The sequence below is a fragment of the Nelumbo lutea genome, chromosome 3, assembly GCF_056320005.1.
Source record: "Nelumbo lutea isolate HS-2025 chromosome 3, American lotus-T2T, whole genome shotgun sequence".
NCBI lineage: Eukaryota > Viridiplantae > Streptophyta > Magnoliopsida > Proteales > Nelumbonaceae > Nelumbo > Nelumbo lutea.
Window position 1 is genome coordinate 24,498,836 of NC_142686.1, and position 27,967 is coordinate 24,526,802.

The 27,967-nt window shown below is 36.3% G+C and overlaps 2 protein-coding genes across 2 annotated transcripts; one reads left to right on the forward strand and one right to left on the reverse strand.

Annotated features, from left to right (window-relative positions):
* Nucleotides 1-3,513: 3,513 nt before the first annotated feature.
* Nucleotides 3,514-4,131, reverse strand: LOC148863681 (histone H4). The gene has a single exon (XM_088978600.1). The coding sequence runs from the start codon at nucleotides 4,030-4,032 to the stop codon at nucleotides 3,721-3,723; it is 312 nt and encodes a 103-aa protein (XP_088834726.1). The 5' UTR covers nucleotides 4,033-4,131; the 3' UTR covers nucleotides 3,514-3,720.
* A 9,215-nt stretch (nucleotides 4,132-13,346) lies between these two features.
* LOC148863682 (plastidic glucose transporter 4-like) lies at nucleotides 13,347-27,632 on the forward strand. The gene is made up of 16 exons (XM_088976274.1): nucleotides 13,347-13,697; nucleotides 13,983-14,052; nucleotides 14,193-14,411; nucleotides 15,413-15,527; nucleotides 15,722-15,789; nucleotides 18,511-18,643; nucleotides 18,726-18,825; nucleotides 18,921-19,033; nucleotides 19,406-19,421; nucleotides 19,516-19,611; nucleotides 21,217-21,370; nucleotides 21,890-22,036; nucleotides 22,147-22,220; nucleotides 26,145-26,233; nucleotides 26,346-26,460; nucleotides 27,134-27,632. The coding sequence occupies exons 2-16, from the start codon at nucleotides 13,989-13,991 to the stop codon at nucleotides 27,314-27,316; spliced, it is 1,686 nt and encodes a 561-aa protein (XP_088832400.1). The 5' UTR covers nucleotides 13,347-13,697; nucleotides 13,983-13,988; the 3' UTR covers nucleotides 27,317-27,632.
* Nucleotides 27,633-27,967: the final 335 nt, after the last annotated feature.

Sequence of the window (27,967 nt, forward strand, 5' to 3'; positions counted from 1 at the left end):
TACATAAACATAACATGTAAAGCATATTCAAATGATAATTTAAAAATAAAATCAAACATATAAAACATTTTACATTCCTGATTCTACGAGCCGCCTTTGTGCCACACCCCTCAAGGCAAGCTCGAACAAGTCAATGTTAGGGCCTTAAATTCTTAGTTCTCACATAAAAAATAATGATTTTATAATTTTTAATCATTTTTTAAGAAGATATTTTATTAGGATAAATGAATGAACAGCATCAGAAAATAGGGGGTTTTATTGGCTAATTAGCTTCGCGAGCAGGTAAAAATGCATGCCTCAACTTATGCATTCAAGGGAAGTGTAGGACCTAGGCGAGGCGCATACCCTAAAATGCGCCTCGCCTGTGCACCTAGGCGCACTTTTAAATCACTAGACACAAGCCTTCTCAACCTGAACAAAAAAGAGACTTCCCAACTATGTCCGGCAGATCACTTACATAAGTATTTTCTTTTAAATTCTTGCAGAGTATTTCAGGAGGTACTGAAAGATCCTTGGACAAGAGACATCCATAAGAGAAGCCATCCTAGAAATAATAATTGTTGGTGAGGGTAACAAATTGGAATCATATAGATATTTAAAGGTTTTCATTACTTAATAGTTGACCATGCCTTATTCCATTATCACGGTAGCCATGTGCTACCATCCACTCTCAAACATAGTGAAACAAGATTTTGATGGCAACCCATCCATTGAAAGGAAAAGAGATTAAAAAAACAGAATAAATTAACTCAATAGGTAATACAAGCCAGTCAGACCAAGGGGATAGCATTCATGTTAAAACATAAGCTTTCAAAAGTTTGAAGCATAGCTCTTTTAATACTCTTTTGAGTCACGTGCATTTGCATGTGCAGGGGGAGGACAAGGCAAGTATCAACATGATAAGACATCAAATCTTTCCTCAGCACCTCAACCCAAGACCTGGTGTACCTTCCCCCCTTTTCCTTTGCCATTCAACTTAATATCACTGCTTTTATTGACCTTCATTGCAAGTGACTTAAACAACCACTGATTCTTTATAAAGTCGCATGTTGGTTCTATCCTAGATGGCTTTCAATATATTCTATCCCCTTAGTCTTGCCTGGGGGTGATTCCTACCCTGCCTTTCAGCCAGCAAATTACCAGGTCTGTGCCTACACAGGCCCAGAATATTGTGGGCCAGACCTACACCCAATGCTTCTAGGCCTGTCCCAGTCTGGATATTCATCTATACAATGTGTGTGTGTGTGTGTGTGTGTGAAAATAATATGATATAATATTATAATATTTCTTATACATACATACATACATACAAACTTAAGAAACACTGTGAAGGCAATGCAGGAGTACAGGAACTAATTGAAACAGATTAACTGACTGGCAAGAGGCATAGACATGTCCAATGGGTGCCTGCAAATGGGAGGACTAATTCCTTAGATAAACAGGGGGTTAAAATTAGTTGTATTTTTTTATCAGTGTTAAAATTAGTTGTATTGGGCACAATTGCTGCCATACTCAAGAGATAATTGTACTCATTGTATATTTTTTGTCTATATTTAATAAAATTTGTAAATTTTCTGTCACTTAATCATACTCAAGAGATAAACAGGGGGCACAACTGCTCCCCTGTGCTTGAGCCATGCACATACAGTGAATGTTGCATCTCCTGATTGCTCAAAAATCAAAATGATGACCAATAAAGTATGGATAGCAGTTGGCACTCCGATTATCTAACAAACTTTCATTTTGACAGGTGTATCTACTATCAGATGTACAAAATGTGTAAATCTAGAACTCTACATAACCATGGCAACAGATCATAACTCAAATAATTAAGTAGCAGTGCATCTTTAAATAAAATATGAAAAAAAAAATACGGGGTGAAGATGTTCACCTCAAACCCAGAACTTCTGCTACTGCTTTCTTTTCTCTGGATCAGACAAGTTATTATAAGAATAAGTAACATTTTTTATAACAGTTGATAATTTTAAGAAAAAGGTTAGTTCAAATAGAAAATGATTAAAAAATCTCCTTCAATTTAGAGATCAAGTAAATAAACTGTACAATAGTAAAGAATCAAGAACATGGAGCACAAAGTGGACTGAAGAGTGTGAATGCATTATCAGTGTATAGAATTTGAAGCATTACCCACTGTATATAACTTTCTGTACCATCCAATGAGTTACCTTATAATTCAACCTTTTCATTATGCAACCAAGTAGGGGATCCACTTGGTAACAATCTAAACATGTATTGTTTAACGATCAGCTCCCCACTGAAAGTCCCTGTCAAATTGAGCAAAAACACCTGACATACGGGAGTTTTCCTAAGTCTAACCAGAACTTTGTGCCATGCTTTTGCTCACTGGAAATACACAGTCATCTTTTTGTTCACTGCCATAATACCACAACTCATTTGGGCTGATCTGATTGGTACTTCCTGGCAGGATTTAATTGTCCTTTCCCTAGTCCTTAGAGCATTCATCTTTCCTGGTTGGCACCCAGAAGGACAGTAAAAGGATAGGTGCTTCCTGCTATGGTCCTATGGAAAATTTGGCATGAAAGAAATTCCTTTTCGTTTTCATTAGCAAACAATTTATGTACAATCTTTTGTACAGAACATCACTGAACAATGTGCAGATTCTAAAGAACATGCCTTGCATGCTTTTGGCCTGTTATAGTGCAAACCATTAATTTACCTTAATCAAAAAGGGAAAAGAACAAAACCTAGTCCAATGAACCACTATACATCCAATGCACCTGTGCACTAGACTCATCCCCAATTCAGACGTTATTCTTAAGATTCCAAATTGGCAAATTGGAGACTCAACACAACTCACCCGCCAACCATACAAATGCATGAGACAAAGCCACGCATACATCGATTTTACATAACCCGGAGATAATCCTAACAGTAGTAAAAATACCGCTTTGGTGTAGTGATAGAAGTATATTAATGAGCATAGATTGACTTCGTACTTCAAGGCAAGTTAGAGTAATATCAAAATTCTGACCATACAGAAACCCGGGCAAAATTTATATTGTTTAACAATCAAAAATGCGTAAGAATAAGGATGAGGTGAACATACTTGATAGGATGGCAAAATCACTCTTAATTCGTTGATCCGACACAACTCTTCATGGGTTAAACAATTACCACAAGCTTCGGTGAACGGCCCGCGCAACGACTGCGTTTTAAGATAATCCTATATATATGCTTATAGTCATTAAAACTCTGAAAGAAAGGATTTTAGGATGCCAGACAACGGTTTCCGCGGAAACACTAGGAACATGCTTTCTGTTGGATGGAGACAAAGTAAAAAAGACATACGCCGAAGGATTCCAATTTTCAAAGCTGAAGAAAGAAAGGAACACCACACTTTGCTGCCTAGAATCCATGTAGATGGGACATGATCATAGGCATCAGCATCAGCTCCATTAGGAAACATAGTAGATAATTGAATCAGATGCAGCAATCTTCAAACATAAATTTTAACATATGGTGACGCATGAATCAAAATACGAAACGAAGAACTTTCTAGATTGATTCAACAAGGTGTGCATTGCATCTACATTTTCCCTCTCCAACAACAGGACAGAGGTTATAGTAATTACAAGATTGAGTAACCAACCACGCACCCCTAGAGAAGAAACAGAAAAGAAAAGAGGACAACTAGTTATTGTGTTTCTTTTTCTTGACAGCAAGACTTTTCTTATGAAAACCCTAACCACCGAACCCATAGAGAGTCCTGCCCTGCCTCTTAAGAGCATAAACCACGTCCATCGCAGTAACCGTCTTACGACGAGCATGCTCGGTGTAGGTCACAGCGTCGCGGATCACGTTCTCGAGGAAGATTTTGAGAACTCCTCTGGTCTCCTCGTAGATCAGACCGCTGATACGCTTCACACCTCCTCTTCTAGCCAACCTTCTGATGGCTGGCTTGGTAATTCCCTGGATGTTATCACGAAGGACCTTACGGTGACGCTTCGCTCCACCCTTCCCCAAACCCTTTCCTCCCTTTCCACGGCCCGACATTGTCGCTTCTCGGAATCTAAATACGCTATTGACAGAAAACCTGAAATTCCGAACACCACTTCAGTGCTTCTTTCTTCTCTAAGGCTTGATAAATGTTTGGGGTATTCCGGGGTATTCCGGGGTATTTATATAAAAACGCCAAGCGGCTGAGGATCGATCCTACTTCTCGACGGATTTTCAATAGAGTTTTTTGACTGTCAGATCCGCATGCATGTACGGCTGAGATGAAGAGTAGAGACTTGCTTCGGATCGATGACGTGGCATAAGGTAACTCGAATTTTCAAATGGTTTGCACTTGCCTCCTTTCGTTATCTTTTCGCCATCTTGAATTTTTCGACCTTAGTAGTCTTCGCCGGAGGAAAGATTTGCCGCCGACTAGGACCATAAGAATCGGATCCATAAGTCTCTTTGCTCCCAACGAATGCATCCTAGAATATTGGGAATGAGACCGCCTGATTAGGGGTGGATTCGAGCCGAGCCGAGTCGAGTCAGTACCAGGTTCGAGCTCGGCTTGAATCAAGAGTTGATAAGCTCGAGCTCGGCTCGAGTCAAGAGTTTATAAGTTTGAGCTTGGTTCGGTTTGGCTCATTTTATATTTTATAAAAATAAAAATTATATATAATTTGTTTATTTTGTATTTAAAATTTAAGAATTATGATAATTAATAATTATAATAATATTATTATTATTATTCGAGCCGGCTCGCGAGTCTCACGAGCCAAGCTCTAGTAGGCTCGAGCTTGACTCATTTAATAATCGAGCCACTGAATTGGGCTCGAGCTCGAGCTCGGCTTAAACCGAGCCGAGCCGAGTCGAGCTCGAGCAACTCGTGAAAAGCTCGGCTCGTTGCCACCCCTACACCCAATACACAATATTACAGATGTATGGCCCATGATGCATTTGTAATGCATTCGAGAAAAATAATTTATATACCTCCCCTTTTTCATCCAAATGTTGGTGTCCATGGAGATGGATGGACTCTAAAACTGAACTCAAATTCAATCCAACAATGTCGTGCTCACACTGTTACAATACCTGATATGCTTTTCACACATGGCACCTCATAGATACATCCTACCATGCATTGGAAACATTTTTCCGTATTTATGTGTTATTATTTACGGGAGATGCTCCCAATTAAATATATAAAATGTATATATAAAAATTAATAAATATTAGAATATAATTGGATCGGATGTGATCAACTCCAAATCTAATATAATTGTTAATCATATGTAGATTATAACATCTGAATTTGATCTGATTACATAACTACATCATCCCATTCCGAGATAATCCTATTGGATGTCAGATTTGGCCTTGAACTTTCAAGTACCATTGATAGGCCAACTGTGCATTGGATCTCATGATGAATAAAAAATACAAGTATGGAGGTATTTTGTACACACGTTTGCAAGTGCATGTGAGCACGATCTTGTGAGATTGAATCAGATCTCCCTAAATTTATCAACCATATATGTTACTTCTACTCATGAGCAAACGTATACGGACTATGAACATTTAATCAAGTAATAATAAACAAATTTGAAATTAATATGTGAGAAGGCAAATGTTTTGGGCAAACCTATAATCGTTGTTGATTTGGGTGGAAATCACATCGCATGCCAATCTTTCATTAATAAAATTAATTTTCTTATGATAAAAAAAAAACCAATATTATTCGGGCCTCCTTCATGTTTTCAGCAAATGGGGAGAATAAATTGGCTAGTGCAAGAATTGTTGAATTTAAGTTTGTTTTATAGTATTAATAGGTAAGAATAAAGTTTTTTCTAACATTATCCCTTCAATAATGACGTTTTTATAGATAAAACAGACAGTTTAATTTTATTTATGGAACAAAATGACATTGATAAATGTACTTTTCCAAGAATAAGTGTTTCCTATGGAATATTTGTCTGAATAAACACATTTACCCCAAGTAATTGGCTTCCAAAAAAAATGAACAAGGCGTGGATTGTATTTGACTTTTACTTTATTGTCTGATTTCCGTTTTTCTTTTATGTGGAATATAGATATTTTGGTTTCATTTTGCGTGAGTTAACAGTAGCTATATATTTGAACTTTTTGGCAAAATTAATATGCTTTATTCGTCTTGTGTTGTCTATTATATTTATTTTATGTTCACTTTTTTGGTAGAGATGAAGCGTGGATACAAAACCCCATTTGTTTTTCATAAATCTATTTACCTACATAAGTTCATCTAGCTGTGTAAGTATAAATAGGTGAACTTACGTATAGGTTCTCTTGATTCCCAAGTATACAATGACGCCTTTATCTATAAAATAATATTATTATTATTATTTAAATGGACAAAATTGTTATAGACAATTTTTCTCCCATGTGAAAAAATTATGATCTACATAAAGATGGATATCATTTGCCCAAAGAACATGTATAATTCCTTTGACCAATTCCCCCTCCCCTTCATTTAGAATGGAAAATCTAACGAACCTAAATAATTTGTTTACAAAAGAGGTAATCCATCCCTTAAATCCATGACCCCACCAACCATAGCGAAGGTGGGATTTTTTTTCCTGGAAGCCCTTGGAATAATTCGGTCAACAACTCAAATTAGTAAAGAGACTTCTAGTCTTGTTGCATTCCAGATATATGGAGGAATAAAAGAAGACAGATAATGCTCCCAACATTTGAAACAAACATTTTAGTGATAAAATGGGTAGCCTTATTATCTTATCTGAAAATTGTAAAACAGCTCTACCTCTCTCTTTTACCTTTGTTTTACACGACAGTGACACAGCCAAGCTTCCAAAACATTAAGGCTCTATCAATGAAAGGGAGTTGCATAACACAAACAGAATCACATTCAATGATTGCATCTCCAAATTAGGTCTAGGCACATGCTCAACCTTTCCTCATTATAAAAGCTTAAACTTCTAAGTTCTAACGTAGAGCAAGGAAGACTACGCCTTCTAATAGCCACCAAGACATTGCCTGCTAAATCGTGAGAGCCATCATGTGAATGTCTGCATTGGATTTTGAGAATGTACCATTAGGGGTGCAAATGGATCTGATTGGAGTTGAATCATGATATATTATAATCTGATTCGACATTGTTCATGTTTAATCTTATTCAATCAGAAGATCTGATAGGACTCGACTTGAATTCGAATCCTATCGGTAAATTGGATCTTTTGATCTGATCTGACTTTATTTTTTTTCTTTAAAATTAATAAATTATTAAAAGAAAATAAAATATAAACAAAAATACAAGTGATTTTTAATTCTTTTCATCATATATATTTATAAAAAATAAATAATATAACGTATATATGTATTATATATATTTATAAATATATAACATATTATATCAAATAGAGGATGATCTGAATCTTATCCGATTTATGATCTAATCATAATCTGATCTGATCCAATCCAAATATCTGATCAAGAAGAGATCCGAATAAGACCAAATTGATCCGATCCATTTGCACCCCTATGTACCATCAACATCCCAAGAGAGTTTGACCAATCCTCCACTCAAGTGTCTTGCTGCAAATAGGATGGTTTCATATGTCTAGGGCGACAATGCATATTGTCGTAGTGTTTTTGCATGTGCCAACTAAAGATCAAACATTAAAAAAGAATTGTGAGTTTCTTGGGACATTATAGCTTATAGCTTTTGTTCTAAATGAGAATTAAACCCCTCGTGGGTTTCTTGCTATTGTCAATAAATTGACTGATATATATTTGACCCAAACCAAGTAAATTTGGCAAATTTGCAATAAGGATATGCTCTATAAACTTTGGTTCAAAGTTACACACTGCACAAGTGGCATTTCCTATAAATGCTATAGTAAAAACATCATTTGTGGATATAGAATTCATCAAAATTTAAGACCTCGATGTATATGTGTCAATTATTAATTTACCATAGCAACGTGTCAACTATTCATGATTAGAGGTGTAAAACGGGCCAACATGGCACGGCTTGTGTATGGCCCGTGCAAAGTGCGGGCCGGGCCTAGCATTCCAGCCTTTTTCTCCCCGTAACCTCCCCCTCTCTTCTCCCTTGCCCTTTACCTTGTCCTTCAAGTCATCTATCGTCTTTCAGCTTACATCTCAACTCACACATCTTGTGCAAAAGATTTTATACATCAACGTTGTGCTATAGTGAATTATTCTCAGGTGCAACTATCATCGTCAGAGATTGAAAGGACAACTTTGGAATGTATTGGTTCATTAGATTTCATCAATGTTCACACGATGAAGTAGAAGTACAATCAACTTTTTTGTACTACTATTTACTAGAGGTTTGGGTTTGGTTTTTACACATTCGGATTGCTTACCAAACTTTTGATACCTTCGTGGATAATGTTAGTACCCTAATGGCTTGGTATCCAAACATATATCGGGAGCATTTTCTATACATGTAAGTTAAATTAATGGGGAAATGTTATTGATGTGTGGCTAGATGTTATATTCTTAGGGGGGCGTTCTTTTTTTGGGGGATTTTGAAAGGGGGGAAGGTGTTCCCATTGACCAAGAATCTCATGTTCTTTTTTCAAATTAATGTGGGGATTTAGGAAAGTTTATTTTCCTATGTATCACTTATATAGTGATATTTATCTCCTAGGTGGGTAAATAACTTTTCTACCATGGCCGGAAATGTTATCAATACTTGAATGAGACATAAATGTCCCTTTCAATAATGAATTTTTCTGACTAAAATGGACATTTTCTTTTTTTTTTTTGTTGAAAAATAAAAGAACATGGTTAATTACACTTACCTGTGTAAGTGTTTCCCAAGAAAAACTTACCCATGTAATTGCACTTACCTAGGTAAGTAACTTATCAAAAAGCGAATGAGGCCTTAAGGTGTTCATAGAGTTTTTGTTTTCAATAAGTCTCGTCATAAAAATTTAAACTCATTTCTATTACATATCATCTTTCTCATCAAGAACTTCAAATGGTCTTCATGGCTCAACATGCTAGTCCCATTGAAAGCATCTTCATGTGGTTTTTATAATCACTCTCTTCATAGTCATCATATTTAAAAGACTATAGGTGTTGGAAAAGTGGCTATGGAGATTTCCGTTAGAAAATGAAAAATTGTGGACAAAGATAGCGGCTAGCATTCATGTGATGGAGGACAATGGCTGGGACCTAGAATTCTAGCAAGGACTACAGGTGCTTCTCCTTGGAAAGTCATTCCATGATCTTCTTCCAATCTTCTCCCTGTGGATCAGGTATGATGTGAATTATGGCAATCTTATAAAGTTTTGCAAGTAAACTTGAGTTGGATATTCCCCTTTGATGGACCAGTTTCATTCTTTGTATGTTCTATCTAACTTGAAGAATGAACCCATCTCTTATTTTCTTGTGCCTTCAAACTCATCTTCTGGGTTTGGGTGGAAGAACCTCGGTCTGAGAAGGGCCATTAGAGACACAGACCTTGGGAGTACTCCGAACTTATTAACCATTCATGAGAATGTTTTATTGGACCCCTCTCAGGAAGACATCAGAATTTGGACCCCATCATCCTCTAGTACTTTCTCTTGTGCCTCTTTCTTTGAGACCTTATCTTAACATTCTTCCTCTAGTGGTCTATCTTTCCTTGTTAAAGAGGTTTGGAACAAGTCTATTCCTCCTCGAGTTGATAGCTTTTGTTGGAAAGCATTCCTGGAAAGAACTAACACATGTGACTTAGTTCTTGTTTATCCCCACATAGGTGTATTATTTGTAAAGTTGAAGGGGAAATTGGTTACTACATATTGACTTATTGTCTTTTGCTATAATTATTTGGGGATGGGTTTTCTTCCTTATTGGGTGTAGTTGGACCCCTCCCTTGAATGTGCAAAGCCTCTTCTCTCATTTTTACTTTAGTGGTCTTTAAAAAGATGGATAATTATGTAGAGATGTATGAGGGTTGTAGTCTATTGGTCTATTTAAGAAGAATGAAACTCACATACTTTCTTATAAAAGGAGAGAACCATTGAGAATGTAATGGAGTTGATACATTTAAGGGTGATTCACTAGCTGAAATCTCTAAACCTATTCACAGTTTTTTCCTTGGATGACTTGATGAGGAATTGATTATAAATAACTAGCTCTGCCCAAATTAATACGGTTTCTTCTCCCTCTTGGACCTCTCCCCCGCCTAGATTCATGAAGTTGAATTTTGATGGAAGTAATTTAAGGAACCCAGGGCTCTCTAGTATAGGTGGAGTGTTCATGAATGATGAGAGGCTTATAATAGCCATGTTCTCAAGCCCCATTGGAGAATGAGACTCTCTTAGGGCTGAGATCCTTGTAACTCTGGAAGATACCTAAAAAGCAATGGAGCTGAACTTAAGAAAGCGGTTTTTGAAGGTGACTCAGAGGTGGTGGTGAGATGGCTAAAGGAAGGTAACACTGGCATCTAAAACTACAAGAATGAAAAGAAAAAAAATTAAGTGGTTGATTAGGGACATTGAAGTGAAATTCAGTTGGGTAAAGAGAACTGCTAACTCACTTGCTGGTGGGTTAGCTAAGCAAGGGGTGAATAAGGGGTCTCTCTTTTGGGCTAATTTCTAATATTGTATTTTTGTTTTTGCTAAAATGAGGGAGTTAGGAAAGTTTACCTCCACCTCTCTTGTAATTAAAGTTCCTTATATTTAATAAATTATGTCATTATTGATAAAAAAGTGACCCATAGGCCGAACCGTTTTTTCCTTTAGGTTGCAGGTCACCGCTTGGGTCGAATAGGTCAGATCGTGCCACATCATCATCTATGTAACTATTTAAGGTGTATTCATGTGTGTACAAATACATATTTGATCAATAAACAATGTATAATTATATTTTGGATATGTTATACAAATCTAATTTAGTTTTTTCATTTTTTTATTTATAAAAATATTAAAAATTGTGATTTGAAGCCACAAAAGTTTTTTTTTCAAAAAATGGTGCCTTGTGTAACCCACGACCTAGTGACCAGGTCGAAGGGTTTTTAACTCACGAGTTTTAACAGAATCGAACATGGAATCCTGGTTGGGTGACAGGTAAGGGTGTAAATGGATTGAATTCAAATTGGATCAGGCAATATCTAAATTTGACTATGTTTGAAAATTTTGATATCCGACGGATATTGAAAATGAATATTCGGATTCAAATCTGATTAAATATTCCATTCGATCCGAATTCGACTAATTAATTATTTTAGGTAATTAATAAATATATAAAAAAAATATTTTATCTATATAAAGTATATTTAAATTACATAAAACATTTAAAAATTGTATATATTATATATAAGAATTAAATAATCGATCATATTATAATATTTATCGAATCGAATCAGGTCATATTCAAATTTGAATCTGATTAGCTATTCGATATGAATAGAATATCCGAATTCGACCGATTAAATATTTGAATTATCCAAATTTAATTCGATTATGCCGAATCTCGATTTTAAAATCGGATTTTTGAATACCGTTGACACCCCTAGTGACAGTTTGAATGGTACAACCGGCCGGGTTAACAACGGGTTGAAAACACTACCTACAACATTGGATTTACACTAAAATAAAATAATTAAATATGATTTCTTCAAGGCATAAATAACGAAGGAGTTTTCTTAAATACACAAAAACTCCTGCTAATAAGCAATGCAACTAGTTTCTTTGCAAACAAAAGCTATGTACAAATTGTGAAAGCATGAGAATCACGGCATATTGGGAACATCTCCCAATGAATTTAATATACATGCACGAGAGATATTCTTAATGTGTATCTCGGATTCATTCCTCACAAAACGCTGATCACATCGTCCTCACAGCCACTTTGAGATCATGTAAATGGCTATGAGTACTGTGTAAGGAACATTTTGTGAGGACTGAATGTGATCTCCCCAATGTGTTGTCGGATGCTATGTAAGAGAGTTTTTGTTTGCAAGAGATCTGAACTCATAAGTAACAACTAGGGGTGCAACTTGGGTGGGCCTAGCCTGAGCCTGAATCGACCCAGCCTAAACTTTTACATGATTGGATTTGGATTGTTGATCTTCGGGCTGGGCTTGGGCCTAAGAAATCAGGTTTTTTTATTTATTGGGTCGGGCCCAATTTGAATGCATCAAAGTATAGTGCGAGCTGGAAAGATCAAACTTAACCTTAGGATTGGGGCTTAAGCCTAAATTTTAGGGTCGGGCTTGGGTTGACCATAAACCCAGCCCAATCCAATAGACTTGCATCCCTAGTAACAACTACCTCTCATAATTTGCAGCTCTCTCATGTGGGATGCAACAATTGACATGCTTTCAAATCTCATCCAAATTAAGCTTGGATCTCTTGTAACCAAAAACTCTGCCCACCTAGCGTTCTGCCACCCATACATTTATATTGTGTTTAGTTCAAGGGAAGAGTTTGGTGGGATATAAAAGGATGTGATGAGAAATGAAAAATGGGTGCACATTTTTCTTGTTCTTTTAGTTGCAAAAGAGGAAACAGTGGGAAAATAAACCTCAATAACAAATATTAATTAATTAATATTGATAATTAAATAATTAATTATTAGCATTAATTAACTATTAACTATTAATATTTTATTGATTACCTCAATAATTAATCAGCTTGTTAATTAAGAAATAATATTTGTTTATATTTAGATAACCAATTAAGTAATTAAATACTAATTAGTTAATATTTACTATGAATTGATTATTAATTTATAATTTATATTACTAATCATGTTTAATTAATCAACATTTTTATTATTTATTGACTAATTAAACTAGAATAAATACGTATTAATTAATTAATGATTATCTACTTTTTTAGTAATTATTAAATAAATTATAGTATATTTTAATTTTTATTATTATTTAGAATGCTATTATTCATTGGCAATCAGATATTTATTATTAATTGATTAATAATAATTAATAGTATTTTTTGTTATTTTATATTTTATTATTAACTGATTATTAATTATTGATATTTTTATTTATTAATTATATAAATAATTAGTTAATTAATGGATACTGATAATTACTTAATTATTAATTTGTTAGTATTCACAATGAACGAATTAATAATGTTTCGTTATTATATTTGTTTTACTAATAATGTTTTATTTTATTAATTATATTTAAAATATTTTATTAGTCTTTTTATATAATTAATTATTTATTAATATGCCATGTGTCTACCATTAACTATTTTTTACTCCTCTGATCGATTTAGACACCAAAATTATTAAAACTGTTGGATCAAGATATTTTCTTCCCAGGATCTAGAAATGGATAAATAGAAATCCAATTAAATTTCTATTACTATCGTCACCATTCCAATCTTACGGTGGTGTTACGTCTTACATGGAAACCTTCGTGTTGCTCAATTACATGAGAGAGAGAGAGAGAGATGGCGATTAGTTGACTACCAATCACCATAGTTCCAATCTACGATGCCGGAAAGAATTTGACAATCATCAAAACCTACGTGGCAGTTGACTATTCCGATTTCAGCAGGTTCGCTTCCGTTTCGTCTTCTTCTTTTCGACAAGCACAGCAGAACTAAACGAAGTTTCTTTTCACTGATGAAAATTTTATTAGTGCTTCTTCGTTACGGTAAGAGAATCGAGCGGCGGCGAAGAGCGAAAACTGCAGAAAATATCGGATCGTGTTTTCGGTTCAGATCTCGCTGCAGGTTTTACTTTTTAATTTCTGCTCGATCTCTTCCCTCTTCATTGTTCGATTATGTAAACCGAATCGGTTGGTCGTCTACGTTAAATGATAATAGCGGCTTCTGTAACTCAATTATTTCTATTATTTGTTTATTCCTTTTCGTTTTCTCTTCCTGTTTCTGCCATAGTCTACGTTGAACAATCGTATTGGAAATTCGTGTTTAATGTCTTTGTAGTCGTTTCTTCTGGTCAGTTGCATTCAAATTACGTTATTGAATTTGTATAAATCATTTTGAATTTCTTTCTAGTTATTAATGTCGAAGTCCCTTGAAGCCGATTTCCAGCCTATTGCTGTCATTTTCTCAAGTTTCTGGTTTGGTAAGAGGTGATATTGATGCTTTTTGAAAAAATTTCTTTGTTTAGCTGGTATTTGTAAAGTTTCGAGTTTTTATTGGCTAATTAGATTCGCTAGCAGGTAAAAATGCAAGCCTCAACTTATGCATTCAAGGGAAGTGTAGGTTCTAAGCTGCAACAGCGTAGGATCTGGTCTAGTTTTGGTGGACTCTGTGAAAGAAGTTCAGCCAGGAGAGCTATCTCCTTTATCGACAGAGGATTCTACCGTAGGTCATACTTTGGTTCGGTGTCCATGGGAGCAGAACTTACTCGGGCAAGAGCGGGAGTTGAAACAATGTTTAGGTCATCTGCGAAGCCTAGATCAGTAAAGGCTCAAGCTTCTGGTTTGTTCATCACCTCACATGCATCCCTCGGCTACTTCTCTTTGTTATCTGTGATATCAATTTTGTTGTCGTTATCACTTTGTTTAAATTTAATGAACTGGTAAAAGTTGTTCATCCGAGAATTTGCTTTATCTGGAGTTTCTCTGGCTTTAGTTTCCTTTTCTTTAAACCCTGCTTTCGTCTGAAATCCAAGATATGTCATGAAAGGGTAGAATCATCTATTAAAACTGCATCAAATACGGTTCTGTGCATGTGCATGTTCTGTGCACGCGTTCGTTGCAGTCCTTGAATATTCTTGGGTAGATATTGTTATGGCTGATTGTATGCTATCACATCACGAGTCACGGCACTTTTTCTTATAATTTCTATCATTTAAGCCATCTTTTTAACCAATACATGCTTGTTTTGATCTGTAGTTTAACTGCTAATAAGATTCTGATTATCTTTTACCTTTATTGCATTAGATAGTTTCTATCATTGGTTATCATTGAAGTCTCTCTCTCTCTCTTACACACACACACACACACACACACACACACACACACACTATATTTGGTTTGATGATCCATGTTGGTGTTTGTTCACAGTTTCCCAGAGCCACTGTACTAAAGGAGCTAGCACGCCGGTGTATCTCATTTGTTAAAAAATCTTGCAAACAAGAATCTTGTCAAGCCTCCTTATTGTCCCATAGATATAGGCTTGTAAAACCTTATCTTTCCTGGGCTTTATAATGTTGACTCAAATCTGTGTTTCAGTTTCACACATGGGTTTGAATTGTCAAGCAATGTTCCTAGAGAATTTGACACAGATGCTTAGAATGTCTTTGTCTCTTTTTGAATTAATGGTTCTTATATTTAAAAGAAGTTTCAAATCTAACCATGGGGTTTGTCATTTTTGCTTTAAAGAAGCTTACATGTTTAAGCCAGGGACTTGTATTTTTGCTTCTTCATTGACTATTTTCTTAGAAGTAGAATGTAACATCCTGGGACATTTTTTGACAGATGAAGGTATCGAGGATGGTATCCCCACCAAGCTTCAAGGAAAATCTTCTGGATCAGTTTTTGCCTATGTTGGTGTTGCTTGTTTAGGAGCTATTTTGTTTGGGTATCATCTAGGGTAAGTAGTAGCTTAACTATGAAAAGAGCACACTCTACTTCTTTTTCTTCTGTACTGATTAATTCAGGAAATTTTATTTCTTTCCATATTGCTCTTTCAGCTATCATATCAGGATTGTGGTTTTATGCTCTGCTTTCTTATGACCTAATAGGCATCAATATGAGGCTAAATAAAGTTCTCTTCCTCTTTGGCAGTGTTGTGAATGGGGCACTTGAATACTTATCTAAGGATCTTGGTATTGCTGAGAATACTGCGTTACAAGGTGCTTTTTTTTACATGCTTGTTAAATATCTGTTGCAAAATTCGTAAATTATGATGCAGATCACCATTCTCTTTACTTTCTTTCTATTTATGAAAATTAATTCCTCTCCTATTTATTTTAACTTGGACATGTGGATAAACCTTGATGTCAGGCATGAATACAATGAGTCACATGATATAATCAAATTAACAAATCAAAACCTCTTACAGATTACTTAATATATTAGGAAATATAATTCTAAAATCTCAATAATCTTGTCATACAAGTGGAAGATATTGAAAGAATATATTAAGTATGAAATAATCACTTCTCTAACACATTGGTTTGCTTTGTACATATCTCTGAGATTTATACTTTCATGTATGCAAAATTTCAAGGTTTGGTTGTATTACATTTAAAATTTGATGTAGGAGAGGGTAGGAGTCCTACTAATTTAAGATCCAGTGGTGGGCTTTATGGGGTGAAGGAGGGGCTTTAAGTGGTTAAAGATGTAAGAATATGGATGAAAAAGCAAGGGCAAGCTTGATGTCCACCAAAGAATGAGTAAGAAATCAAAAGAAGGAGAACTCTTGTGTTTATGGTAAGTGGCAAAGAGATATTCCTGGCAATTACCAGAGTTCACTAAATCAAACTTTATTTCATCAAATCATCATCATCATCATCATCATCATCATCATCATTTAAGCCTTATCCCAACCATATGGGGTTGGTTACCTGAATCCTGTTTTGCACTTCCCAAACATTTAGTGTCATATCCATTGTAAATTATAAGCACTTGAATAATTTCTTACTACTTTATTCCATGTTCTTTTTAGTCTGTCCCTAGTGCCTCTATCCCTTTCAACTTGCAATTACAATGACTATTTATAGATTCAACTAATGAACCCGGTATCCCTTTATAGAGTCCTAATTTTGACTAGTAAACTAACCTGAATCAACTTCTAATTGCTTTAAAACTAAGACAAATCACAAATCAATAAATAACCCATGGAGACATTCCAATATTAACTTTTAACTCATAAACAACTACAGCTACACCTTTTCTAGTCCTACTAAAATTAACTTAATGTGAAGACACCAGGAATTACTAAAAATAGTAAACCACGGGTTTACTATAAATAGAAATTACATGAATTACTAAATAGCATGTGTGAAAGTTATCATAAATGATAATTTCAAAATAACAGTAGATTTCGGGAAAATATAAAACCTTATTCTTAAGATGCTCGCAACTAGAAAATAAGTTAAAAAAAAAAAACAATATCAATATCCTATTGCCCTATTTTTCCAAAATTGGTATAGGAATTGAAAATTGATTTATCTCTTCATGTATTCTTTCTTTGCTTCAATATCTCCATTAAAGAACTACTCTACTTCCTCCTTTATGTGGGTATTTGCCGTTTGGTCTCCGTTGGTGACAATGAAACTTTGGAAGCTTTAAGTTTATTTGATCATCTTGATGGTGTCTTCCTGGACCTATGAGGTCATATGAGAAGATTTGGAACGTTGATCACCTTGGTAACTTATCTTTTCCCTTTTTCTTCAAGGCCATTTCTAACCCATTGCCTCCCTACTTGGCATTTCCAGTTAAAGCAATTTGGTCAAGTCCCACCTTCCAAAGGTTAGGGCTTTCCGTTTGAAAGTATTTTATATAAAGATGAATACCTATGAGACCATCTAAAAAAGGAAGGCCAAACTGGACCCTCTAGCCCCATATTTGCTTTCTATGCAAGGGTTGTGAAACCATGACTTACCTACTAATCTCCTGTTAACTTGTAAACAGCATTTGGGAGCATTTCTTAGCCCTCTTTGGTGTCAGATGGATCCCTCCATAGGATATTGACAGCATTTTGGCCATCCTTTTTTCTCTCCATTAGAAAAGAAGGGGGGAAATTTCTATGGAGATGCATGACAGCAGCTGTCCTTTGGACAATTTGGGAAGAGAGAAGCGCTTGGATTTTCTTAGACAAATATCAGTTCAAAATGTCCCTAATTGGACTGATTGGGATCAAAGCACTACATTGGGAAAATGTAGAAAGGGTAAGGCCTAAAATTTATTGGTCCCCTGCTCCCTTGCATGTGATGAAGCTGAATTTGATGGATGTAGCTTAGGTAATATAGGGCCATCAGGAATGGGAGGTATATTTAGAAATCATGAAGGGAAACTCTATTGACTTTCTTTGGGCCGCAATAGGTACAGGAAACTCCATAATAGCCAGACTCCTAGCAGTAATCCAAAGTCTGAGATTGGCAAAAGAGGTTGTTTAAGAAAACTTGCTAGTTGAAGGGGGCTCTATAGTGATCACGGATTGGTTATGAAAACTTACTAGTTGGTTATGAAATATGGCAGTTTAGACACTAGATTAGAGAGGCAAGATTTTTTTTGAGCCTTTTGAGAGCTATTGTCGCTTGGAATCCTCAATCAGCCAATACTGTTGTAGACTGTCTAGATCATGGAGTCATCAGGAACATATCTATTTGGGGTGGGGGTGGGGAGGAATACTCCCTGTGGTGAAATGATCTGTTTCTCATAGACCACTCCTTATGGAGTGAAATAGCAAGCTGTGTTTGCATATAGAAAAGTGAGACTACTGCTTGTACAACTTATTGCATTATAATTCCCATATAAATAAAATCTTTTCCAGTTATTGATAATAAAATGTCATTATTTTGAATTCATGAGTTGGGTTTACAAGTTTATGCAATATGAGATTTTGATAGGATGGATTGTCAGCACTCTCCTAGCTGGTGCTACTGTTGGTTCATTCACTGGAGGAACACTGGCTGACAAGTTTGGTAGAACAAGGACTTTTCAACTAGATGCAATTCCACTTGCAGTTGGGGCATTTCTCTGGTTTGTCCTTTCCTGTTGACTGTGATGATGTGATACTTGGATTTATTAGCAGCATATTAATGCTCTCAAAACATTTATTCAGTGCAACAGCCCAGAGTGTACAGACAATGATAATTGGCCGCTTATTTTCTGGCATCGGAATTGGTATCTCATCTGCTTTAGTGCCACTTTACATATCGGAGGTAATAAATGTTGTTTGTTAATATGATAATTGAGATTATATTTCCTCTTTAATTTTATTGCAGCTAAAACATTTTCCTTTTCAACTTATGGCTAGATTTCACCAACCGAAATTCGTGGTGCTCTTGGATCTATCAACCAACTTTTCATTTGTATTGGAATTCTTGCAGCATTGTTGGCTGGATTACCATTAGCACAGAATCCCCTATGGTATTCTCTTTCACATCAATACATTTTCAAACACTTTTAACATTATATTATTGTGTCATCCAAATTCACATTGATTACAGAAACAAGATACATAATAAAAAAGGGAAATGTTTCTCATTATTATCCTGCATATAAAAAATGGTTATGATATGTCTGCTACAATTATTAGATGGCAAAACAATCAATGGAGTTTGATGATAATGGTGGTACAACCATAAATTCATGTTTGGTGCAACTCAAGCTCTCACAGAAGGATAACTTTGAACGGATTAAGGCTGATGGAGAAGTGAGGATCAATGTGATCCCATCATAAGGAGAAGTATTCTGGAGAGTTCTCCATTCAAATTGTTGAGTGATTGTATCCTTTTCCAGGTTTTCCTTCAAGGATGTTGGACAATGTTTGGGTATTTTATGTGGGGGCTATATGTAATTTTCTGGTTCTTGTGTGATTTTAGGCTTTTATAAGTTGTCACTTTTTTCAGGTTAGAGATGAGGGACTGAGTGAGGTTGGTTGTAATTCATGGTTGTATCTTCCCTATTTCTTTGGTACAGTGTGGATTGGGCTTTCTCTTGTGGATGTAGGCTTTTCATTCCAAACCATATAAATCTTGTGTGCCTTGTCTCTTTAACATTTTCTGTTTTTTTAATCTTATTTTTCTTTGTGTTTGGTGCTTTATGGATTTCATTTGCATGCCTGGTAAGTGGTAATATCTTGTTCAAGCCAGGTTGAGATGGTGTAAGAGCAGGTTTAACTGGAATTTAGTACAAAATTCTAAGAGAATAATGGCTCTCAGCTCTGGTTCAACTGAAAGTTACTTTTGTAGCTCTCAGGGCCTCAGTATGGTACATACGCATGAAGAAGGTCTTTCAACTGGACAGTATCTTGTAAAATCTCTAGTGTTATCAAATAATGCATTATTTCAGACAAATGGGGATTTATCTGGAATTTTCTGGCATGTTTCTTGGGGTTTTACAACAAGTTTTTTACTAGTAACTAAAACTTGCCTTATTAATACGTGAAAAGAATGTGTTATGTAATATCTAGAATGGAGCATGTCAAGCATCTCACCATGTTTTAGGCTAGTGTGGCCCCTGGTGTTTTACAATTTGTTTTTAGGATATCCAGATTTCCTTCACCTTTGGCAAGTTGGTCTCTTGGGTTGTGGCTGCAAAAGGGCTCCATGCCTCAGAATTAGGGGTTCTGTTGAGGACAAGAAGTCTTTTAGAGCTGTAATATTGTTTGGGGGGGGGGGGTTGAGGGCCCGGGAATAGGATCTCGTCACGGGTCGGTCCACGGGGAAAACCTCCTGTTTTCCCTTGTTCCTTCCTGCTCGTGATGAACCTATCTTGGTGCCTTTGGTGATTTGTCCAAGAGATCACCAACTCTCCTAACTCATTCTTGACTGAATAATTTGATATCTCATTCAATAATGGGGTCTCCTTAAATAGGAGATTACAAGAGTCCTAATCAAGGGGAGTCTCCTTGCTGAATAGGGAGACTTCCAGTTCTATCTTGCTAAGAATATGATAAGCTAATCCTAATCTGATAAGCTACTAACAAGATAAGATAAGAAAAGCTAATCCTAATCTGATAAGCTATTAACAAAATAAGATAAGAGATAAGAACAATAAGATAAGAACAAGCAAAATGAGCTAATCTAATCTAGATAAGGCTGCTGTTGTCGAACTGGGTAGGATGAGCATCACTGAATCCTTGCTGCTGCTGGCGGTGGGTCCGGGGCCTGTTGCTGCCGGCGGCGACGGTATGTCTTCCCGAGGAAGGCGTCCATAACAGGGGGGGTCCTGCCTAAGTGGTTCCCCCAAATTCTAGAATTTGACACCCTTCCAACATATTGAATGGAAGCCTAGGAGAACCCACCCAAAGAATACCTTTGAAGTGATCCACCAAACTGTCTACCACAGGTCTTGGCACATAAATTTTGTTTCTCATATTGTTTGCTAATGAATAGAAGAACTTTGAATTACCATCTCCTTCCTTTACCCATCTACACCTTGATTTCTGCTTCCAACATATTTCTCCCCTTTTCAAATATTGTATCATATTCTAACTTCAAGTTCCTTCTTCTTCCCTTTTAGAGTAATTGAGAGCCCCATCGCTTCTACTGTATGTAGTCAAATGTAGGTTATTCCTAAGAATTTAAACATAATCCATTATTGAATAGCAAGGGAAAACTTCTCAAGCTGAGATGGCTATAAGGGCACTCTTTGGAAAAGAAAAAGTTGCTGATGTCATGCATGATTTAAGAGAAAGTAGTCAGAGTTCCACAGAGCCAGAGGCTGGGTGGTTTGACCTCTTTAGTAGTCGTTATTGGAAAGGTACTTTTATATATTCTATGTAACTTAAGCTTAATTTCCACTTTCTTTTGTGGGGATGGACATAAAATATCCTTGAACAGATGGATAAGACTGCTGAGATACATGCAATTACTTCATCTTTGTATTTCTATCTTCTGTTTCCAATTAGGTTTACATCCATAAACTACCAAAGGGCAAGGATATGATACTATCTGCAACAAAAAAGAAAACTGTACTTTATCCGGTTTCATCACCATATCGACTTTTTATCCTTTGTGTTTTTTTCCTTGACTTGGTTGTTGACATTTCAATTTCCATGACATTTTTAAGAATACATTGTACAGAGTTCTAAAAAGGTAGATATAGGTGGCCCATTGTCTTTGGTTCATAAATAAGGAAATAGGAATTGCTTCTCCATATAGTTGTATGCTATCTGAGATTTGTTTCTGCTTTTATATCTCATCATGTCTGGTTGTCAATTGTCATCTAGTACATGTTAAAGAATATGAAGTTATTTCTACCATTTGTGTCCTATTGCAGTTGTGAGCGTGGGTTTAGCACTTTTCTTTTTTCAACAATTAGCTGGAATAAATGCTGTGGTATATTACTCCACTTCTGTGTTCCGCAGCGCTGGGATTGCATCTGATGTTGCAGCAAGTGCTTTGGTTGGGGCATCAAATGTTTTTGGTTAGTTTTCTATTGCACTTTTGCACTTCAAATTCTATGTGAGAGCTAGGGCATTTGATCCAAGATTGGTTAAGCAGAATCCATGTGAGATGTTGTGTTACTGAATGCAGGCACTGCTATTGCATCTTCCTTAATGGACAAGCAAGGAAGAAAGAGTCTCTTGATTACAAGCTTTCTTGGAATGGTAAAACCTTGGATCTTCATTGTGTCCTTGATCCTAAAGATAGCAAATGCATACCGCTGGCTTGTTTAATGTTGGAAACTGTGACATATAGTTTTGGTTTCGTGGAAACTATATATTGATAATGTGATTTTCTATAACTGAATCTTACATTTATTTGTTTCACCTTCCTTTGGTTGATGTCATCCAACCAGTCTTGATTTAGATAATGGAGTCATATGAACAAATCTTGCTGACAGTTGACCATCCCAGTCGCTGCAAATTCAGCGGCAGCAACTCAGCGAACATGACCATGCAATCTGTCTATGGTATAGATCCTATACAAATTTAAGTGTGAAGGAAATAAGGTAGTAGGTAGTCTATAGTCCTAGACCTTTTCTGCATCATATTATACATTCCAAGGCTTAGTAACAAGAACCATCCACAATGGGAATGTTCCCATTCTAGAACTGTACTTTCTAAGGATTGGGAGTGGAACTGTTTAAGACATATGTTCTTTGATTTTAGAGGATCATGAATATATCACGTCACTTGCTCATAGATCTTTTTACCCACTGATTTTGGACTCTTCCCTACCTTAAGTTAGCAATGACAAGTTGGTAATCAATGAATTAATGAACACACCCTCTGATACTATAAGCTGCATATTTGAATTATTAACGGTGTCCATGCTCTCTTTTCCCCACCCCAGCTCCAGATCACCCATCTTCTCTCTCAACTGAATTGAGCTCTACTTGACTCAACCAAGCCTTATCCCAATTATATCAATCCTGTTCTACCATTCTGCCATGTTCAGTGCTAGATCCATTGTTAAACCATGGGCTCTAAAATCATTCCTCCCCAAACTCTCCTAGACCCTACACAACTTGTAACAGGTCACTTCTTTTCACTATTGCTGCCTTCTCTGCATGTTACCAAACCATGTACGTCTACTTTTGCTCATTTTATCACCTGCTGAAGCTACTCCTAGGTTCATTTGAATTAGTGCATTTCTCATACTATTGTTTCTAGTTTTCTATTCATTCGTCTCAAAATTTGCGTTGCTATATTCACTTTTTTAACATTTTGTTTCTTGACTGTCCCAACACTCTTCCTCATGCAACATTGCTAGCCTTGTAACTGTTTCCTACATTTTTTCTTTTAGCCTCATAGCCTATTATTCTCTCCCTTCATTAAGGTATGCAGTTTGTTCATTATTCACTAGAATAACTTATAAGGCAATAGTAAATACTAAATACTCCAACTCTAGCTCTAGTTCCTGCACCTGTTCCATGCTTTAGACTTTGGCTGCTTAATTCCATGGTGATCAACTGGTAACCAAAACTATAAATAATTACACAATGATTAGTAGTCTCCCCTCTCAGGCATTTAAATACTTGAGCATTCACCATGGAATATAAACCAAAACTACACAAGCTTGAAGTTGGTAGCACAGGTGGCATTCATAGTGTTCCTGGGAGTGGTTCTGATGTTCCTTTTTGCTCCCGAGAAGCAGAAAATAGATGTTTGTCTGTTCATGAGAGAAATGTTCCTGGGAATGTTACAAACACCTGCTTACTTTCCATCATGATGAAGGGGATCTCCTCCTTTTCTTTTTTAGTTGGAGTGATTAAGTAATTGAATGAGTTATTGATGTTGGGCTCTTAACATTGCTTTTAAATACTAATCTTTTTTTTTTATCAATAACTGAAAGAATTTCATTAAGATATAAATAAGTTGATAAGCGAGTACAATGAGGGGGAGGGGAGCCAAACTCTCTTAGCTCCCACTCTCCAAAAATGAAGAAAACATTACAGAATAGCCCAGAATAAGTCGTTTCTTCCCACCCCTTGCTTAGCCAAAGCATCATCCAAGCTATTGGAATCTCTCTTAATCCATTTAAATTGAACTTCCATTCCTTGAGCCAAGTCTCTGGACTTTCTTTTTTCATTTAAATACTCCCACCAGTCCATCTCCTCCTCCTTTTGGAGCCAACCAATAACGAGCTTTGAATCCCCTTCAATTATTAGTTTGGAAACATTTAACTCCTTGACTTTCTGAATTCCTCCCACCACAGCAGGGATTTCAGCTCTCAGTGATTCCCCTACACCAATAGGGCCAGAAAATATAGCCCTAATAGTGCTTCCCTCATCTCTGAACCCCCCCCCCCCCGCCCCCAATGCCAGAAGTTCCAGGGTTACACCCTCACTGCTACCATCAGTAGCAGAAACTCCTTCAAATAACTTCAGAGTCTTTACCCAATGGATCACTCTAATTGTTATTGTTTCAATGAGGGCTTCCCTATTTCTTTCCTTTTCTGCAAATAACCTTTGATTCTTTCTTCCCAAATTGTCCAACACACAGCAGCTCTTGTACACTTCAACAAGATCTTGCCTCTTCTTTTCTTCCATCTAACAAAGGTGGGGCAGAATAGGCTTTGTACATCTGATGGGGGATTCCACCTGCACCCAATTAAGGAAAGAAACCAATCCCAAATTGGAAGAACAAAAGGACAGGATATTAATAAATGATGGGAAGACTCACCATTAGTCTTACAAAGAAGACACCAATGAGGAAATAAGCAACAGTTAGGTCTTTTCCTTTGAAGCGAGTTGACCTACCAAGAATCACTTCCCAACAAAAGCCACCAATCCTAGGCAGAATAGGCTTACTCCAAACCTCATTAACTGGGAAAAGTTGGCCCCAGCTATCATTATTCTGGATTAACTGCAATCTCTTCTTGAAGGGTCCAAATACACTCTCTCAAGCTTTTGCATCAAGGTAATGGCATTGTTGGCCTCACATTCTCTAGGACCCCTCCTAAGGCCCAAAAACCAGAGGTCAAATTGGAATGGTTAATAAATGAGGCAATAGGTTCATTCTTCTGGTTTGAGATGCAAAAATTGAGGGAAATTGCACTTTGAGAGTTGCATTTTCCAACCATAAGTGCTCCCAAAATTTAACAATGTTACTTGAGCAAGGGTTATACCTGACAAATGGATCCAAGGGGAAGCTCTTGTATCCCTGGCCAAAACACCAGCATCCCAACCGTCAGCCACAAGACCATGAATACTGATAATCACTTTCACTCATAGCTTGTCCCTATCAATTGGCAACCTCCAAAGCCATTTTGCAAGCAGAGCCACATTCCTCTCCCGAATATTCCCCAAACCTAACCCTCCGTATTTCATACTTCTTTTAACCATCTCTCAACTAACTCTATGGTCTTTTTTCTACTCCCCTGGCTCCCATAAAAAATCTCTCATCATTTTTTCTAATTGCTTGCTTATCCCTCCTGGAACCCTGAAAACATACAAAAAGTAAACCGGCAAATTTGCAAGGGTGGACCTAATCAGTGTTATCCTACCCCCTAAAGATAGGTAACACTTCTTCCACGACACCAATCTTTTTGAATCCCATGAGACGTCTTTTATCCCAATTCATCTTTAAGTTTCACACCCATCTCAAGTCATTTCCATCACAGAACAAATTTGTATCATCAACAAATTGGAGGTGAGTGATAGGATATGGAGATTGATAGAAAAACTTTTAAATACTAATCACCATGTTCAAGACTGGAACCTGTACATGTCCCATAGGACTTTTTTGCTAACATTACTTTATGACAAGTGCTTGAATTGACATGACAATAGCTGCTTTCCATCTCTAGGGTGCTTCCTCAAATGATTTTTTTCTGGACTGAAGATCTATGTTGATTATTTACAATTTGCCACATGAACCCAGAGTAGTTTATGACTTATCAAAAGGAGCAACGCCTTTCTTCTTTCCTGAGTGTGTAGGATAAACCCCCGAAATACTTACTATGTAGTTAAGGACCTTATGTTTAACTGACAGATGCCATAGTAACAAAACATTGTCCTTTCACTGCATCTTCATCTTGAATGTTTGATCAATCACTGACCTTATGCTGTGGTATGTCCTCTCAAGGCTTCTTCAATGTTGCTACTCTCATTCTCCTTCACTTGGAAGGTGTTGGCACCATATTCTGGGACACTTGCTGTTCTGGGTACAGTCCTGTAAGTTAATGCCGATCAACTATTTTTTTCTTGATAGTGACTAATGTTTCTTCCTGTTGTGAAACTTAATTCCATCTTGACCAACAAATCTTCTATAATTCAATTTAAACAGCTACGTATTGTCCTTTTCACTGGGTGCGGGACCTGTGCCAGCTCTTCTTCTTCCAGAGATATTTGCCTCTAGAATAAGAGCAAAAGCAGTTGCCTTGTCTTTGGGCATGCACTGGGTGAGTGTAGTAGATAAGCTGCGACCTTTTTCAGCTCTTCTTCACTATGCTGATTCTCATAAGTGATAGCAATGTTTGGTTATTGTATTTATGCATCTTTAGTTTTAAAAAACACACTATATTACCTGAAAAAGAAGAATCATGTTTTCTTTGTAGATGCTAAACAAATTATGAATGAAGTGTGATTTTCTACCAATAACAAAACTAACAATGGTTTTCTCATTTTAGTTTTTCTTCAATCCCTGATCTCAGTTCCAACTATTTCCTTGAATATGAGCTTCATCATCCTTTTATTAAGGAATGACTTTTTTATTCTTTAGGATCTCCATATTTTGGAAATCCTAATCTGTGCATTAGGCTTCTGTCTCCTTAAATTTGGTGGCAACAAATATTGATGTGTCAACATGAGCACCAGAGATAAGACATTATGCATATGAATCTATGATTGCATGAATGTATAGAAAATCAGGAAATTGTTAATATCCTTTCACATAGAAAAGGAAAGGTTTATATTCACATGGTTTACCCATCACATGACTCTTTATCCCATATAAATGATTTTTCCATGGGTTTTCTTTTCCATTTTTTGTTTTTTTTTTTCCAGTTGACTGCATTATGCTATTATCACTTACTGTACTTTTTTCTATTCATACATATTATGGCAATTTAACAGGTTTCCAACTTTGTCATTGGCTTGTATTTCTTGAGTGTTGTAAACAAGTATGGGATCAACACCGTCTATTTGGGATTTGCAACTGTCTGTGCTCTAGCTGTTTTGTACATAGCTGCCAATGTTGTGGAAACCAAGGGGAGATCACTGGAGGAAATTGAGCGTGCTCTTAACCCTGCAGTCTAATCTGTACAATAGCTGGAAGCAAGGGTAGTAAACAAGACTTGTGAGACTTGCCCTACATGGGAGGTGAAACTTTTTATGGTGGAAAAAAGTGCATAGCATCAGATGAGACTTGATTAGCGACTTCCATGTTCAGCTTTTTCTTTTCTTAAGATGAACGTTTCCTAGACTTTAGTGAAATCTGTCCAAACGTTTCAGATATGCTGTTTGTGCAGTAACATTGTTCATGTATAGTGTGCAAGATTCAGTCTGTCGCTTCTTTATTTATGAAACAGACATAAAAACTCTCTATTTTCCCAAATGGACCTCAGTTTCTAAATTGTTCTGTTTGTTTTAAAGGATTATAATATTGTATCATTGTATAGCAACTGGAATGCATTTCTTAGCGGTGAAGTGGTAATGAAAACACGACCCAATTTAGAAAACACGACCCAATTTCAATGGTTATACCTATCTTTGAGGTAATGAAAACACGACCCAAAATGGTAAAATGATGAAGCAAGTCGCTTGCTTCCAGACTTCTGAAGATATCTGTAACTTGTAAGGTTCTAATGCCTTAGGTATGATGCCATACCTATCTTTAGCGGTGAAGTGGAGCGTTCCACAATCACACTTAACCTGCATCCTTCTGTTCAAATGACACGGAGTTTTGAA

Excerpts from the sequence above, each read along its gene's own strand:
- LOC148863682 (XM_088976274.1), top strand. The coding sequence starts at position 13,989 with ATGTCGAAGTCCCTTGAAGCCGATTTCCAGCCTATTGCTGTCATTTTC. Across the intron at positions 22,221-26,144 it reads TTACAAGCTTTCTTGGAATG|GCTTCTTCAATGTTGCTACT; the intron begins GTAAAACCTTGG and ends TGTCCTCTCAAG. Across the intron at positions 26,461-27,133 it reads TGTCTTTGGGCATGCACTGG|GTTTCCAACTTTGTCATTGG; the intron begins GTGAGTGTAGTA and ends GCAATTTAACAG.
- LOC148863681 (XM_088978600.1), bottom strand. The coding sequence starts at position 4,032 with ATGTCGGGCCGTGGAAAGGGAGGAAAGGGTTTGGGGAAGGGTGGAGCG.